The sequence below is a fragment of the Terrapene carolina genome, unplaced genomic scaffold (genome assembly GCF_002925995.2).
Source record: "Terrapene carolina triunguis isolate 2854851 unplaced genomic scaffold, T_m_triunguis-2.0 Scaffold95, whole genome shotgun sequence".
Taxonomy (NCBI): Eukaryota; Metazoa; Chordata; order Testudines; family Emydidae; genus Terrapene; species Terrapene triunguis.
The window spans coordinates 403,088-418,755 of record NW_020664446.1 but is presented as its reverse complement, the minus strand read 5'-3'; the positions used below and the strand labels follow the sequence as shown (position 1 = coordinate 418,755).

The following is a 15,668-nucleotide window of genomic DNA, read 5'->3' as shown; positions in this document are numbered from 1 at the left end:
GGGGGGGTTGAGTGCTGCTGTGTGGGGAGGGCAGAGGTGTGGCCTGCAGGCGTAGCTGCGTCAGGGGTGCGTGCGGCAGCTGGACTCCGTGGGACGGCACGACAGGCTGTGCTGCTCTGCAGGTGAAGTTCTCCCTGTACCTGCGGTACCTGCGCGCCGTGGGCTGGGGATTCTCTGCCTGGGTTTTCATCACCTACGTTGCACAATATGCCGCCTTCGTGGGGTCCAACCTGTGGCTCAGTGACTGGACCGACGACTCACTGCGGTACTGGAACCAGACCTACCCAACCTCTCAGCGGGACATGCGGATCGGGGTCTTCGGGGCGCTGGGCACGGCGCAGGGTAAGTCTGGGGACCCACCCAATTTAAATGGGATGTTGTGAGCTGGGGGCACTTGGCTGGAGAGCCCAGGGATGGGTTGCTGAGGCCCCAGGCCTCTGCTTGAGCTGGCAGTTTGCCAGAGCCCAAGATTTCCCCCAGTGCGCTGGATGGGGTTGCCAAGATTTCCCGGGGAGCTGGGAGCAGACAGCTGGGGTCTGAGGCCTCCCTGGAAGCTGGAGGATTGCAGCCCAGCACCCGATGTCTCCGTGTGTGCCGGGGGGGTGTCGGTCCCATGAGCCTGACCCTGACTGGCACATGCATGCATTCTAGCTGCCTTCCTGCTGGTCGGAGCCCTCCTGGCTTCCCGAGGTGCCATCCGGGCCTCCCGCATGCTGCACCAGCAGCTGCTCAGCAATATCTTGCGAGTGCCCATGAGCTTCTTCGACACGACCCCCACAGGTCGCATCGTCAACAGATTTGCCAAGGTGAGAGCTCGTGCCGGGGGGACCCTGTGCCCAGTTGCCCTGGCGGGACCAGGGCCCGGGGTGGCGGCAGAGGGAGGGATGTTCCAGGCACATTTCTTGCTGCAATGCCAGTAGCTTTATCCTAGGAACCCTCACCCGGGGCAATTCCTGTGCTGGTGGAGACGTGACTCCTTCCCCAACAGCCCCACTGCGTTGTCAGTAGCCTCACGTGGCAGCATTTGGTCAGGTCTCAGCAGGGCTTTGTGATGTGAACAAGGTGGGGAAGGAGTTCCAAACTAGGAACCTGACTGGCCTTCAATCATGCAGAACTAGAGAAGAAGTGGAGTCTAATGGTTAGAGCTGGGGGGACTGAGAGCCAGGACTCCTGGGTTCTATTCTCAGATCTGGGAGGACGTGGGGTCTAATGGTTAGAATATGGGGAGCTGGAAATCAAGACCCCTGCGTTCATTTTCCCAGCTGTGCCATTGACTCACGACATGCCCCATGAGGCAAGTATCTTCCCCTCTCTCTGCGTCAGTCTCCCTGTCTGGACAGTAGGATCATGCTGAGCCCCAGGGCTGGAAGACTGTGGTATCAGAGCTTCCCTTAGCATGTGCAGGGCTCTCTGGCCTCCTCCTGTCTCGCAGGGCCTGGCCTCACTGCCTGGATCTCCCCTCTTCTCCATCTGTTCCCAGGACATCTTTACCGTGGATGAGACCATCCCCATGTCCTTCCGTAGCTGGCTGACCTGCTTTCTGGGCATCATCAGCACCCTGCTTATGATCTGCCTGGCCACCCCCTACTTCGCTCTCATCATCATTCCCTTGGGCATCTTCTATTTCTTCCTGCTGGTGAGTGGTTCTGGCACGTTCGGAGTGCTTCCGCCGCCACCTGCCTTTGCCTCGGCGCAATGGGTGGGGCGGGGCTCAGCCTCTCTCCTTCCTTGGGCATTCCCAGAGCTGTGACAGCTGGGGCCGGCTGCCCAGCATGTGTCACTGCAGACACACCTAGCAGAACTGAGGTCTCTGCTACCTGCCACGGGTGGGAAGGTCCTGGGTGCACATTGCAGTAATAGAGCCACTTCTCTGGTCCCAGCGCTTCTATGTCTCCACGTCCCGCCAGCTGAGACGTCTGGATTCCGTCACAAGGTCTCCCATCTATTCCCACTTCGGTGAGACAGTGTCAGGCCTGTCTGTGATCAGGGCCTATGGACACCAGGAGCGGTTTCTGCAGCACAACGACCAGATCATGGACATGAACCAGAAAAGTGTTTACTCCTGGATTGTCTCGAATAGGTGAGATTACTCCGCCCCCAAAGGGACAGGCCAACAGGACCTGCACTCATCATGTGAACGGAGGATTATGACGGACGTTCACTGCACTGTTGGGTGCTGGGAGCGGATGGGGGTGGTGCTGGGCACCTGTTGGGTGTTTGGCCAGGAACGGAGGATTATGACGGACGTTCACTGCGCTGTTGGGTGCTGGGAGCGGATGGGGGTGGCGCTGGGCACCTGCTGGGTGTTTGGCCAGGAACGGAGGATTATGATGGACGTTCACTGCGCTGTTGGGTGCTGGGAGCGGATGGGGGTGGCGCTGGGCACCTGCTGGGTGTTTGGCCAGGAACGGAGGATTATGACGGACGGTCACTGCGCTGTTGGGTGCTGGGAGCGGATGGGGTGGCGCTGGGCACCTGCTGGGTGTTTTGGGTGGCCAGGAATGGCGCTGATGGTGCTCACTGTAAGTGCCCCACCATGCGAGCGTAGATGCAGGCAGGCTCCTCTCTCCCACGCCTCACCGCCAATGCTCTCCCCAATGCAGGTGGCTGGCCGTCCGCCTGGAGTTTGTCGGGAACCTGGTGGTTTTCTTTGCGGCTCTCCTGGCTGTGATTACGAGGGACTCTCTGGGGAGTGGCATCGTCGGGCTCTCCATCTCCTCTGCACTCAACGTGAGTCCAGGCCTCTCTGCTCTGCGGGGTCCTGCTGACATCCAGGGGGCTGGGCTGCTGCAGGCGGCAGAGCCTTGGTGGCTGGTTCCTGCCTTCAGCTGGAAAGTGCTGCTGCACTTCAAAGGGGCCCCCCTCCTGGGGGCTGCCAGCTGGGAGGGGGACACTGCTGCGGCCTGCTGGGATGGATGGAGCCAAGAAAGAGATGTTCCCATAGCGAGGGGGGAGGCACGTGCTGGTCCAGGAGAGGGGCACTCCCTCTGTGGGTCCTGGGCCAGGATGGGGCTGGGAAGGGAACTGTCCCGTTGGGAGGTGGGGACAGGGCAGGGGCATTGCTGCTGGACGCGACGGGGTGGAGCGAGGTTGGGGGGGGTGCTGCTGCTTGGTGTGTTACAGCAGGATGGGCTCAGGATGCGGAAGCTCCTGCTAGGGGCACTGGGCCCCAGGAAGGGCCGAGGGGGGAGGGTTTGGGGGTTCCAGGATCAGGACCCGCTGGTCTCTGCTGTGCAGATAACCCAGACGCTGAACTGGCTGGTGCGGATGACGTCGGAGCTGGAAACCAACATCGTGGCGGTGGAGCGAGTGCACGAGTACACAGAGGTGGAGAATGAGGTGAGACCAGGTGATGGGAAGGTGACGGAGATAGAGCGGGAAGTGGTGCAGGGAGCGGTGAGAACTGGGCGCCTCTGCTTCTCTGCCTATCTCACTTCATTTGCATGTTGCTACCCAGAGTGCTTTGCACCACAGTTCCCCAGTTATCAGACATCCTTTTAACACTCCTCCCCACATCCCCAGGCTCAGTGGGTGATGGAGCAGCGACCACCCCCCGGCTGGCCTAGCAAAGGCGAGATCCAGATTACTGACTACCAGGTCCGGTACCGACCTGGGCTGGAGCTGGTTCTTCATGGGCTCACCTGTGATATTGGGAGCACTGAAAAGGTGAGGAGCCTCCCCGACAGACCCTCTGGTTCTTTGCTGTCAGCTGCTGATGAGAGGTGGGAGGAGTGAGGGGGTGTGGGGACCCTCAGGAGTTTGATTCCAGGACTGAAACCCTCATTGGTTCAGATCAGAGCCAGAAGACATCAGTTTATTTTGGAGAGAGTCCTAGAGTTTGAGGCCAGAAGGAACCATCAGATCATCTTGTCTGACCCTCTGTGTATCACGGGCCAGCAGCCCCACTCAGCACCCGCCCACGAAGCCCAACAACCAAAATTAGACCAAACAGCTCTCAGGAGACTAGATTATGTGCCGAAGCAGAGGAGAGGAGACACTTCGTGGCACCAGTGCCCGAGGCTCCTGCAGTGGCAGGGAATTGACTGAGATGTACCAAGATCATCCTGGCAAGTGACCCACATGCTGCAGAGGAAGGTGAAAAACACCCAAGGTCACTGCCCATCTGACCGGGGGAAATTCCTTCCCAACCCCACATATGGTGACCAGTTAGACCCTTAGCATGGGAACTAGAACCAGCCAGCCCAGCACCTGAAAGAAAGAATGCTCGGTGCCACCTCAGGACCCTGTCTCCTCACATCCAGTGTCTCATCTCCAGCTGTTGCCATCCCTGATGGTTCGAAGCAAGGAGACACCCCCTCCCCCAGAACAAAACCCACAGAATACATTGAGGGAAAGGAAAAATTCCTTCCTGACCCTTCCAGGTGACTGAATGAAGCCCTGAAGCATGAGCTTTAGAAACACGAGACATAAACTGAAAGGGACCCCCAGGGCTTCCAAGCCCTGCTCCCCACCCTAAGAACATAAGAACAGCCAGACTGGTTCAGACCAGTGGCCCATCTAGCCCAGCATCCTGTCTTCTGACACTGGCTGGTGCCACGTGCTTCAGAGGGATGACCAATCCTAGTCTTTTAAATCTCTCCTCATATGGCAGCTGTTCCAAACCCCTGATCATTTTTGTTACCGTTTTCTGAACCTTTTCCAATTCCACTATATCTTTTTTGAGATGGGGCGACCACATCTGCACACAGTATTCAAGATGTGGGCGTACCCTGGATTTATATAGAGGCAATATGATATTTTCTGTCTTACTAGCCATCCCTTTCCTAACTGGGATAAATAATCAGGTTTTTGACTGCTGCTGCACATTGAGTGAATAGACAAGCGAGGGGGACCCCCAGGCCGTCTCAGCTCCAGCTCTAACTGGGTGCTGTCTCCACAGGTCGGGGTTGTGGGCAGGACAGGGGCTGGGAAATCCTCTCTCACCAACTGCCTCTTCCGGATCCTGGAGGCTGCAGGAGGGAAGATCGTGATCGATGGGGTGGACATATCGACCATCGGCCTCCACGACCTACGCCAGAGCCTCACCATCATCCCCCAGGTGAGCGCTGCACGGGCAGAGCGGGTGCCCGGTCTCTGGCAGCAAGTGGCCAGGGATTTCGCCATAGGGCACACGTGTGTGGGCTGGGCACTGTGCCCCTCCGTAGCCAGTTCCATGCCCTGGGTGTCACTTTCATTAACTTAGCCCAACCTGCCACCGTGTGGCAGCCAAAGCCTAATGGGGCACTATGAGCAGGAGGGGCCCAAGCCAGAGCCCCCAGCCCCTCGGTGTGGAAAGAGGGGAGCTGACAGCAGCTGCAGCAGGAGACACAGCAAGACGGGGCCCAGCCCAGCCTGGGCACCACCTGAGCTCTGGAAGCAAAAGCTCAGATGCCCCCCCCACCCCCCGGGCACTGTGGGAAATGGTACCCGATGTGGTTCAGCCCAGGCCCGGGATCAGCCTAGACTCAGCCAGTAACCTTCACCCAGCCTGCGGAGACCCACTTGCTGGCTCCTTTGCTGCTCCGCCAGGCTGCTGACCTGCCCTCAGCCTGTGGCTGTCGGAGCTGCAGCATGGCTAAGCTCTTGGTGAAGCAGCCATGGTAGGAGACTAACCTGCCCTGCCAGCCAGTGTGTTGCCCAGCTGTGGGCACCGTGGGCAGCCAGTTTGTGTGGCTGGACAAACAGCTCAGAGCTGGCTCTAGCCAAACAGAGCAGCCTCAGATGCAGCGGGTGTCCCCCTTGTGTCTAACTGTAACGGGCTTACAAGCACCTCATGGCTCTGGGGCTGGCAGGGCCCTGGATCTAGCGCTGTCAGAGACCCCCGTGCTGTCCTTGCAGGACCCGGTGCTGTTCTCCGGGACTTTACGGATGAATCTGGACCCGTTTGACCAGTACGCGGATGAGGAGATCTGGAAAGCCCTGGAGCTGGCCCACCTGAAGACATACGTGCTGGACCTACCTGAAAGACTGTCCCACCAAGTGAGCGAAGCAGGGGAGAACTTGAGGTAGGTGGGCTAACTTGGGTGTCCTCACTGCCTGCCCAGCTCCAGAGACATCCCTCCTCCCTCCCAGGGAGAGTAGAGAACAGCCTGAGTGTGCCCTCCGCTTTCCAAGCGCCCAGCCCAGCCAGCAGGACTAATCCCTGTAGGAATGCATGGCCCTCTGTGAGGCTATAGGAACAAGGGTGGGAGAGGGGCCAGGCCGGGGGGAAGAGGAGGGGGGCGGCAAGGCCAGGGGGAAGTGGGAGCAAGACACAGGGGGAAGGGTGCGTGGGGGGGGCAGCAAGGCCAGGGGAACGGGGGAGCAAGGCACAGGGGGTAGGGTGTGTTTTTGTGTGGCGGGGGGAAGGCACAGGGGGAAGGGTGGGAGGGCAGCAAGGCCAGGGGGGAGGGTGCGTTTTGGGGGGGGCAAGGCACAGGGAGAAGGGGGGCTGTTGGAGGGGGAAAGGCACAGGGAGAAGGGGGGGTGTTTGTGTGTGGGGGCAAAGCCAAGGGGAGGGGTACATGGGGGAGCAGCAAGACACAAGAAGTCTGCGTGGGGGGGGGCAGCAAGGCCAGGGGAAGGGTGCGTTTTTTGGGGGTGGGGAAGGCGCATGTGGGTGAAACCTAGTCATCATGGGGTCAGAGGCAAAGTGTCATTGTAGATCAAAAACTGGCCAAGAAACAGAAAGCAAAGAGTACGCTTAAATGGTCAATTTTCATTCTGGCTAAAGGTCGCCACGGGGTGTACGTGGGCCCGTGTTGTACAATACATTTATTAATGGTCCAGAAAGAGGCTGAGCAGGGAGGCATGATTTTGTAGATAACACAAAGCTATATTGGGGAGTCAAATCCAGAAATGACTGGGAGGAAGTTCAGAGGGACCTGATCAAGAGGAATGAGCAACATGATGGAAGATGAAATTCACTGTTGATAAATGCAAGTAATGCACACTGGAGGGAGGGGAGAAACTGAACAACTCGCACCATATGGGGTTGTATCAGTGACACTCGTACCTCACTGTAGCCAGCTCAATGGCGATCTCATCTCAAAGTGCAGCTGTGAGCCAAAGAGGCTACAAAATAGTTCAGAGTCAAGCTAGATGGCCATAACGAGTGGGGTCCTGCAGGGATCTGTCCTGGGTCCAGTTCTGTTCAGTATCTTCATCAATGATTAGGAGACTAGCACAGAGAGTACACTTATAAATCTGTGAACAATACCACGCTGGGAGGGGTTGCAAGCGCTTTGTGGGCAGGATTAGAATTCAAAATGATCCGGACAACTGGAGAAATTATCTTAAGTAAATAGGATAAAATTCAGTAAGGACAAATGCAAAGCACTACATGTTGGAAGGAACAATCAAATGTATAAATACAAAATGGGAAATGACTGCCTAGGTAGGAGTGCTGCAGAAAAGGATCTAGGGGTCATAGTGGATCACAAACTAAATAGTGGATCACAAACATAGTGGATCAACAGTGTAATACTGTGCAAAAAAAGCGAACATCGTTCTGAGATGTGTTAGTAGGAGTGTTGTGAGCAAGACATGAGAAGTAATTCTTCCATTCTGTTCTGCACTAATAAGGCCTCAACTGGATTTATTGTGTCCAGGTCTGGCACCACGCTTCAGGGAAGAGGGACATGATAACAGTCTTCGAGTACATAAAAAGTTGTTATAAAGCGGAGGAGGAGAGCTCATTCTCCTTAGCTACTGAGGACAGGACAAGCAGCAGTGGGCTTCAACTACAGCAAAGGAGATTTAGGTTGGACAGTGGGAAAAAACTTCCTGACCGTAAGAGTAGTTAAACACTGGGACAAATGACTTAGGGAGGTCATGGACTCGCTGTCATTGGAGGGTTTTTCTTAAAGAACAGATTAAACAGCTCTCAGGAATGGTCTAGATCAGTGGTTCTCAACCTGTGGTCCGTGGCCCCCAGGGAGTCTGTGGACTATGTCAAGGGGGTCTGCAAAAGACTTATTCTGAAACCTGACTGACCAGAATTCGACTATGTATACAGACAATAGATTTCCAAAGGGGCCCACACCGCCATCCGAAATTTTTTAGGGGTCCACAAATGTAAAAAGGTTGAGAACCACTGGTCTAGCTAAGACGTAGGCCTGCCTCACTGCAGGGGACTGGACTAGCTGCTCTGTCCTGCTTGTCCTACATTTCTGTGATTCTGTGTGAGGTTGCATAAGGAATGGCATGGTGAATAATATCACAAATACTTCCTAAATCAATGGTGTGGCTGCGTTTGAATAGTGCGTGCAGTACTGGTCACCTCATCTCACCCAGCATAGTGCTGACGTGTGTGTGTGTGGGGGGGGGGGGTTGCAGAGACGCGCAATGAGAGTGAGCAAGGGCCTGGAAAAATGCTCACATGACGAGCGAGTGACAGGCTTGGAAGTGTGTCCTTTCGATAGAAAACAGCTAAGGGGGGGACCCATAAGAATGGCCATATTGGGCTAAATCTATATAAAATAATGACCGAGTGAGAGGATAAATGGCTGTTTTCCCGGTCTTCTAAAACAAGACCAAGGAGACAATCAAGCCCCACCCCCACCCCCCGGCTTCCCCACCCCCAATGTGTAATTAGCTTGTGGAACGCCTTGCCACAGGAAGTTGTTGAAGCCAAGAAATTAACACACTTCCGAAAGGACCTGGACATGTATATGGCTAGTAAGTGTTAAAGTGGTTAATGCTAAGAAAAATTTTGATACAGGATTAAGCCTAATTCTTCAAGGCATAAGCTGATCTCTTACTAAGGAAGGTTCAGCTGAAACCTAATGGTGGTGGTGGTGGTGGTGGTGGGGGTGGGGGGGGGGGTCAGAAGTCCCCAAAGCCTGACAGCAGCATTCTTACACTTTCCTCTGCAGCATCGGGTGCTGCCATTGTCGGAGACAGTTGCTGGGCTAGACAGCCTTGTGTCTGAGCCCGTCTGCCCCATGCCCTGTGTCCTAGCCTGTCTCGGTGATTGGCTGATGGGGCAGGAGAGGCAGGGTGTGATGCTGCCGCTAGGCTACGCCAGGTCACTCGCTTGCCCTCAGTGGCAGAGGTAGCGCTGGGCATGTTCTCAAGCTGCCCCACATCAGTGCTGTTTTCTCCCACCTCAGCGTTGGGCAGCGGCAGCTGCTGTGCCTGGCCCGAGCCCTGCTCCGTAAATCCAAGATCCTCATACTGGATGAGGCAACAGCAGCTGTGGATCTGGAAACAGATCATTTAATCCAGACAACAATCCGGAGTGAATTTGCCAACTGCACTGTCCTCACCATCGCCCACCGCCTGCACACCATCATGGACAGCAACAGGTGTGTGTCTGTGTGTGCACACTCGTGCCCCTGCAATACCCACCGTCATGGCCAGCCAGGAGCAGTTGCTGTACACACCATTCCACACAGCAATGGGGGAGGGGGGGTTGCAGGCAGGCACTGTACATACTACCATGGCTGTCTGGGAAGGGGTGCTGTATACACAATGGGGGGGCAGGGGTTGTGTGTGAGTGTGTGTGCACCTGGGCGCTATACACACCATCATGGCTAGCCAGGGAGCAGGGGCGCTGTATACACCATGGTGGTCACCCAGAAGCGGTTGCTGGACACACCGTTGCGCACAGCACTCGGGGTGGGGTAGGGAGGCAGGTTCTTTACATACCATCATGGCTAGCCAGGAGCGGGTGGGGGCACCATAGCCACCATCCTGGACAATCCCCCCTCCTCCCCCAAAGCAGCTGCTGTACACTCCATTCTGCACAGCAGTGCAGTGCGAGGTGGGTGCAGGCAGGTTCTATACACAGCATCATGGCCAACCGGGGGGAAGAGGGGTGTGTGCCATACACACCATCGCAGACAGCAATGGGGTGTGTGTGCGCACATGGGCACTATACACATCATCATGGCTAGGCTGGGGGGAGGTGCGGTACACACCATCCTGGACGGGGGGGAGTGGTTTGCAGGCAGGTTTTGCACTATCATGGCTAGCGGGGGTGGGAAGCAGGGGCCCTGTACACACCATCAGGGCCAACAAGTTGAGGGAGACGTGCAAGGGGCCAGGCTCCAGGTGGTAGGTGCAGGGGGCTATACACACACGTAAACAACTGGGGGAGGGTGGCACACTGACCCCCACCGCCAGAGGCGGTGTGGATGGGGCCCTGGGCACACCTTCGTGGCCTGCACCAAGTGGGTGTGCAGATGTCGCCTAGCCCCCCTCTTGGACAGGCTGTAGAGGACCTGAAGATCTCTGTGCAGCTCCAAACCTTGTCCCATTCACTCAGACGTTGGTCCAGTAAAAGAGATGCCTTTGCCTCCCGTCTTTCAGATAGTAGCAGCGTTATGTCCGTTGTCTTGGACAGACACAGGCAGGCCCCGGTCCTGGCCCAGGGGAGAGATTTACTGTCCTGCCTAGGGTGGGGAAGGGGCTGTAGATCACCTCGGACTGGGAAGGGCATGTACTAGGAGAAGCTGCATGACAGGAGCGCTGGTCCTGTGGCACCCAACGTTCTCTTTGTGCTTGCAGGGTGATGGTGCTGCAGGCGGGGCGCATCGTGGAGTATGACAGCCCTGAGCGGCTGCTCCAGCAGCAAGGCCTTTTCTCTACCATGGCTAAGGACGCTGGTATCGTGAGTGCTCAAGCCACGGTGCTGTAGGAGAGCTGGAGCTGACAGGGTCAGCACCCTGCCCAACACTGGCGCACCAACATCCAGAGTCAGAACCTAGGGCAGGGCCCACCGCAAACTGGAACGGACAAACAGTGTATTGCCAGAACCTGTTTCTGTTGCCTCAGTGCGCCTGGCAGCTCCGAGCAGGACCTGCCCAGGACTTCACTCCTCTTCACCTGGGACTAAAGGAGAGAGTGAAGCCGCTGGGCTCTGAGTCCCTTGAAGAGGGGGCTTCGGGGCTGGGCTAGACAAGGCTAGGACTTACTTCACTGCAGGCAGCAGCTCTGGGCCTGCTGCTGCCATACCCAGGGGACAGATCCAAACCCCGCTACGTGGGGGTAGCTTCAATGCAGACGTGCTCAGGCCAGACCCCATGTGCACGTGGGCAGCAGCTCTAACAGACACCTGGGGTGGCTTTGACCCGACCTGCAGTCTGGGAGTAGCTCGGCTGAACATGGAGGTATTTTTACAATCACTTTACTTATTGGTCCTTATTTTCAAGGCACTCAATGGCATAGGCCCAGGATAGCTGAAAGATTAACTAAAGCTCCAGCCTGAAGACCGTGTTTGACAGTCCTGCTCCTCTAGCAGAGTGGAGCTCTCTACCGCAGGGCAGGAGACAGCTGCCTCAGGGGCCAGTCCAGGGCTCGAACCATCTGGCCCATCGCAGAGCTCCTCCCCTTCTGCTCCAAGTGCCAGGCGCACTGCTCCAAGCAGCCTTCCCCAGCAGAAAGTGTGCGTCAGGACAGTGTAAAAAGACGAATGCCCTGGGGAGAGGCTGAGAGCACGAGTGAACCCCACGTGACACGTTAGACCCACTGCTTTAATGCAGACACCTCACACATGAGGGCAGTATAAAATCTACATCGAACAGAATTTCCTGATACTAAGGACTGGATACACAGGCAAAACTTGGCTCCTCCCCCGTGAAAGGTGACTGCAGCCCTGGGCTGTCCCCACCCCCCACTGCAAGACTTGGAGTCAGTGTCAGTCTCTCGGCTTTGCTCCAAGCCCAGCCAAACAACTTGACACTCCCCTGGTCCCTGCTCGTGCTCAGTCGTCCAGGCAGGAGCCCTGGGGAGCCCCCCTTAAGTGTGTTGTTGCAATTCTCTCTCTATAAAGGCTATTTAAACACTTCCCTTGTTTGTGATTTTATTGTGTGGGCGGCGAGGGGGGAGTTGCTGAGGAATCTTGCTGAAGACTGGGCCTAGTCCAGCAGCAGGGGCGGAGGACAGAGGAGGCACAGGGTTTGCCTAAGCACAGGTTTGCTGCTGTGCAGGGCTCCATCATGAGGTGCAAGCTGAAGCAGAAACCTGGCTCCAGTGTGAGGTTGGGGCCCATGGCTTGGAACAGCGATTCGGGTTGTCCTTGCACGCCCTATCGCCTCTGCACAGGGGCTGGGCCATCTGGCTACACACCATTTGCCAGATTCTTGCCCTATAAACTGCTGTACTCCAGCAGCTTCTGGGCACAGGTCCCAAACTGTGTGTTAGTCTCTTGGTTTCTCAGCAAGCTGCAGGGTGGCTGCTGCTCCAGTTTGTCACTGCAGTCTGGGCTGCGAGGGCCCATGCGCAGCAGGAGGAGCATAGGCTTACAGCGTTGCCAGGTGCATGTCCCTGACCAGAAACAAGGCGCTTGACGCAAACAAGCCTGAGCAACACCAAGGGAGACACTTTACTTAGGGGGGACAGACACTGCCGTCAGAGCATGGGGGGGGGGGGGGGGTGTCTCTCGGGCCAGGAGCGGCAGCCCCCTCCAATAGTGCTGCCCCATTCCGGGGGCACAGCCAGAGCCTAGCAGGCAGTGTGGTGTGTTGATGCCTTTATCCTACACTCTTGCCAAAGGATGTGCCTGATTCTCACCAGCCCCTCACAGCACTCTGGGACACGTCAGAGCAAAGGGACGGACCCCCAAGTTCTGGGGGTGGGCCGGGGTGGGGAGGGGAAATGGCTCGAGTGACAGGGAGGTGAGGCTGCTGTCTTATCTTTGGCTCATCTGAAGGACTGGCGGCAGGGCTCTCTGTGAGCAGCTGCTGCCTGCTGGGCGCTAGGGGAAGGAGTATCATATATCTCCCACAGCAGCACTATGCTGCTAGTCCTGAAACCAGAGCCTGGGAGAACCCAAACCCAGGGTACGTCTCCACTGCAGCGAGGAGGTGTGAATTCTCAGCACGGGCAGAGCCGATGTGCGCTAGCTCAGTCCGAGCCAGCATGCTAAACACAGCAGAGTGGCTGTTGCAGCTCAGGCTAGCCGCCCGAGGTAGAGACCAGTAGGCTGGGGGGGCTTGGACGCGGGAAGCTAGCCCTGGCCATTGCCCATGCGTCAGCTGAGCGTGTGAGCCTGTCTGTGCTGGGAGTTACAGTGCCCGCTGCAGCACGGACATAGACCAGCAGCTCCCCCAAGGGAGGCAGGCGGTTCTGGGGAGATGGCTCTCCCCAGCTGTGGAATCAAACAGCTCATAACCAGTGACAGTGGGTCCTCTACATGGAGCAGGGAAGGGAAGAATCCCACCCTGAGCAGGTGCCAGGTTCTGTATTCCAGCCCCAACTTCCCAGCTATAGCCTGACCCCTGCCCGGTGAGGGAGCCTGGCCCTTGCTCCCAAGGCTCCTGCGCGCTGCTGAGGAGCTGTGGGGCTCCTGCTCTCAACAGCCCTGGTTGCTTTTAACGGTACTTGGCCGAAGAGGGAATCTGCATTAAACCAGAAGTGCTGAAGGAAAAGGAAATGCTGCACACAGGCAGGAAGCAGCGCTTTGGCCCGAGCGAGGGGGCCACTTCCTTCAGGGACTTGGCTTTGCTCTGTGTCCAGTCAGGCCCAGCCAGCTCCTAGCAGCTAGATCTAAGGGGAAGCTACTTGCCATGCTAGGAGGAAGAGACAGGACAGGAGGCAACATTAATTCCTGCTGCACAGGCTGCCCTGTAACGTCACTGCCCCTGGCCAAGCCACGTTCACCACGCCAACCGACAGCAGCCTGGGCGGGGCAGAGCCCTGCAGGGCCTGGACCGTCCCGCACCACTGGCAATACCACATGGCTTTCAGTGGCTAGAGGCTGGCTTTTCACACAGAAGTGAGCAGTACAGGTTGCCTCAGCTCAGCAGGGGTCGCAGACCCTTCCCCCCGCAAGTCTCTGACATGGTCCAAGTGGGATTAAGGCACCAGAACTTGGTCTCTCTGTGGGGATGGTACAGCCTCACGTATACTCCGTCTTCCGGATGTAACTGGACGGCACGTAGCCCTGCCTCCCATGCACCTCAGCTAACCACCACTCTCGATTGCCCGTGATATCTTCAAACTGTAGGATCCTGAGTCTCTGATTGGCTGATACACTCAGCTCATTTGGACTTCGGCCTTTAAAGGTGTAGACAGCATAATAGACCTAGAGGGACAGGGGGAGAAAGCGGGTCAGAGCTGGGCCGGGCCTGAGGAACAACAGGCCAGGATCAACACTGTCATGTAGCTATTTGTGTAGTGTGAGGATTACTCAGACACACTCAGAGAGAGACAGGCACAGCAAGGGGAAAGGACTATCTCCCAGGGTCATAAGGGCATAAGAACAGCCATCCTGGGTCAGCCCAAAGGTCCATCTAGCCCAGTATCCTGTCTTCCAACGGTGGCCAACGTCGGGTGCCCCAGAGGGAATGAACAGAACAGATAATCATCAAGTAATCCATCCCGTCACCCATTCCCAGCTTCTGGCAAACCGAGACTAGGGACACCATCCCTGCCCATCCTGGCTAATAGCCATTGATGGACCTATCCTCCATGAATTTATCTAGTTCTTTTTTGAATCCTGTTATAGTCTTGGCCTTCACAACATCCTCTGGCAAAGAGTTCCACAGGTTGACTGAGCATTGGGTAAAGAAATACTTCCTTTTGTTTGTTTTAAACCTGCTACCTATTAATTTCATTTGGTGACCCCTAGTTCTTCTGTTATGAGGAGTAAATAATGCTTTCTTAGTTAACTTCTCCACACCAGTTATGATTTTATAGACCTCTATCATATCCCCCCTTAGTCGTTTCTTTTCCAAGCTGAAAAGTCCCAGTCTTATTAATCTCTTCTCATATGGAAGCTGTCCCAGACCCCTTATAATTTTTGTTGCCCTTTTCTGTATGTTTTCCAATTCCAATATATCTTTTTTGAGATGGGAGTGACCAGATCGGCACGCAGTATTCAAGGTGTGAGCGTACCATGGATTTATATAGAGGCAATATGATATTCTCTGTCTTATTATCTATCCCTTTCTGAATGATTCCCAACATTCAATTAGTTTTTTTGACAGCCGCTGCACATTGAGTGGATGTTTTCAGAAAACTATCCACAATGACTCCAAGATCTCTTTCTTGAGTGGTAACAGCTAATTTAGGCCTCATCATTTTATATGTATACAGGGCTGGCTCCAGCTTTTCTGCCGCCCCAAGCGGCAAAAAAAAAAAAAGACGAGCGGCGGCAGTTCAACTGCGCCGCTTCTTCTGCGGCAGTTCGGCGGCGGGTCCCCCCCTCTCTTCCTCTTCGGTGGCAATTTGGCGCAGCTTAAAGGGGAAGAGAGAGGATGAGGGACCCGCCGCTGAATTTCTGCCGAACACCGGACGTGCCGCCCCGATACCGAACGGAGTGCCACCCCTTTGAATTGGCCGCCCCAAGCACCTGCTTGGTAAGCTGGTGCCTGGAGCCGGCCCTGTATGTATATGTGGGATTATGTTTTGCAATGTGCATTACTTTGCATTTATCACCATTGAATTTAATCTGCCACTCTGTTGCCCAGTCACCCAGTTTTGTGAGATCCTTTTGTAACTCTTCGCAGTCTGCCTGGGACTTAACTATCTTGAGTAGTTTTGTATCATCTGCAAATTTTGCCACCTCACTGTTTACCCCTTTTTCCAGATCATTTATGAATATGTTGAATAGGACTGGTCCCAGTACAGCCTGGGGGACACCACTATTTACCTCTCTCCATTCTGAAAACTGACCATTTATTCCTATCCTTTGTTTCCTGTCTTTTAGACAGTTACTGATCCCTGAGAGGACCTTCCCTCTT

The 15,668-nt window shown here is 55.8% G+C and overlaps 2 protein-coding genes across 3 annotated transcripts in view; one reads left to right on the top strand and one right to left on the bottom strand.

Annotated features, from left to right (window-relative positions):
- The window catches only part of ABCC2 (ATP binding cassette subfamily C member 2), a 41,162-nt gene extending 29,395 nt beyond the window's left edge, over positions 1-11,767 (top strand). For both annotated transcript variants that reach the window (XM_026651093.1, XM_026651095.2), the window contains 11 exons: positions 123-342; positions 652-806; positions 1,481-1,636; positions 1,881-2,080; positions 2,604-2,730; positions 3,238-3,339; positions 3,523-3,666; positions 4,901-5,059; positions 5,839-6,005; positions 9,093-9,287; positions 10,492-11,767. In XM_026651093.1, coding sequence (XP_026506878.1) covers positions 123-342; positions 652-806; positions 1,481-1,636; positions 1,881-2,080; positions 2,604-2,730; positions 3,238-3,339; positions 3,523-3,666; positions 4,901-5,059; positions 5,839-6,005; positions 9,093-9,287; positions 10,492-10,621 — 1,755 coding nt within the window. In that variant the 3' untranslated portion in view covers positions 10,622-11,767. The remainder of the gene's footprint in view (positions 1-122; positions 343-651; positions 807-1,480; positions 1,637-1,880; positions 2,081-2,603; positions 2,731-3,237; positions 3,340-3,522; positions 3,667-4,900; positions 5,060-5,838; positions 6,006-9,092; positions 9,288-10,491) is intronic.
- A 107-nt stretch (positions 11,768-11,874) lies between these two features.
- DNMBP (dynamin binding protein) overlaps positions 11,875-15,668 on the bottom strand; it is a 79,279-nt gene continuing 75,485 nt past the window's right edge. The window contains exon 17 of the mRNA XM_026651096.2: positions 11,875-14,008. Within this exon, the coding sequence (XP_026506881.1) occupies positions 13,823-14,008 (186 nt within the window). The 3' untranslated portion in view covers positions 11,875-13,822. The remainder of the gene's footprint in view (positions 14,009-15,668) is intronic.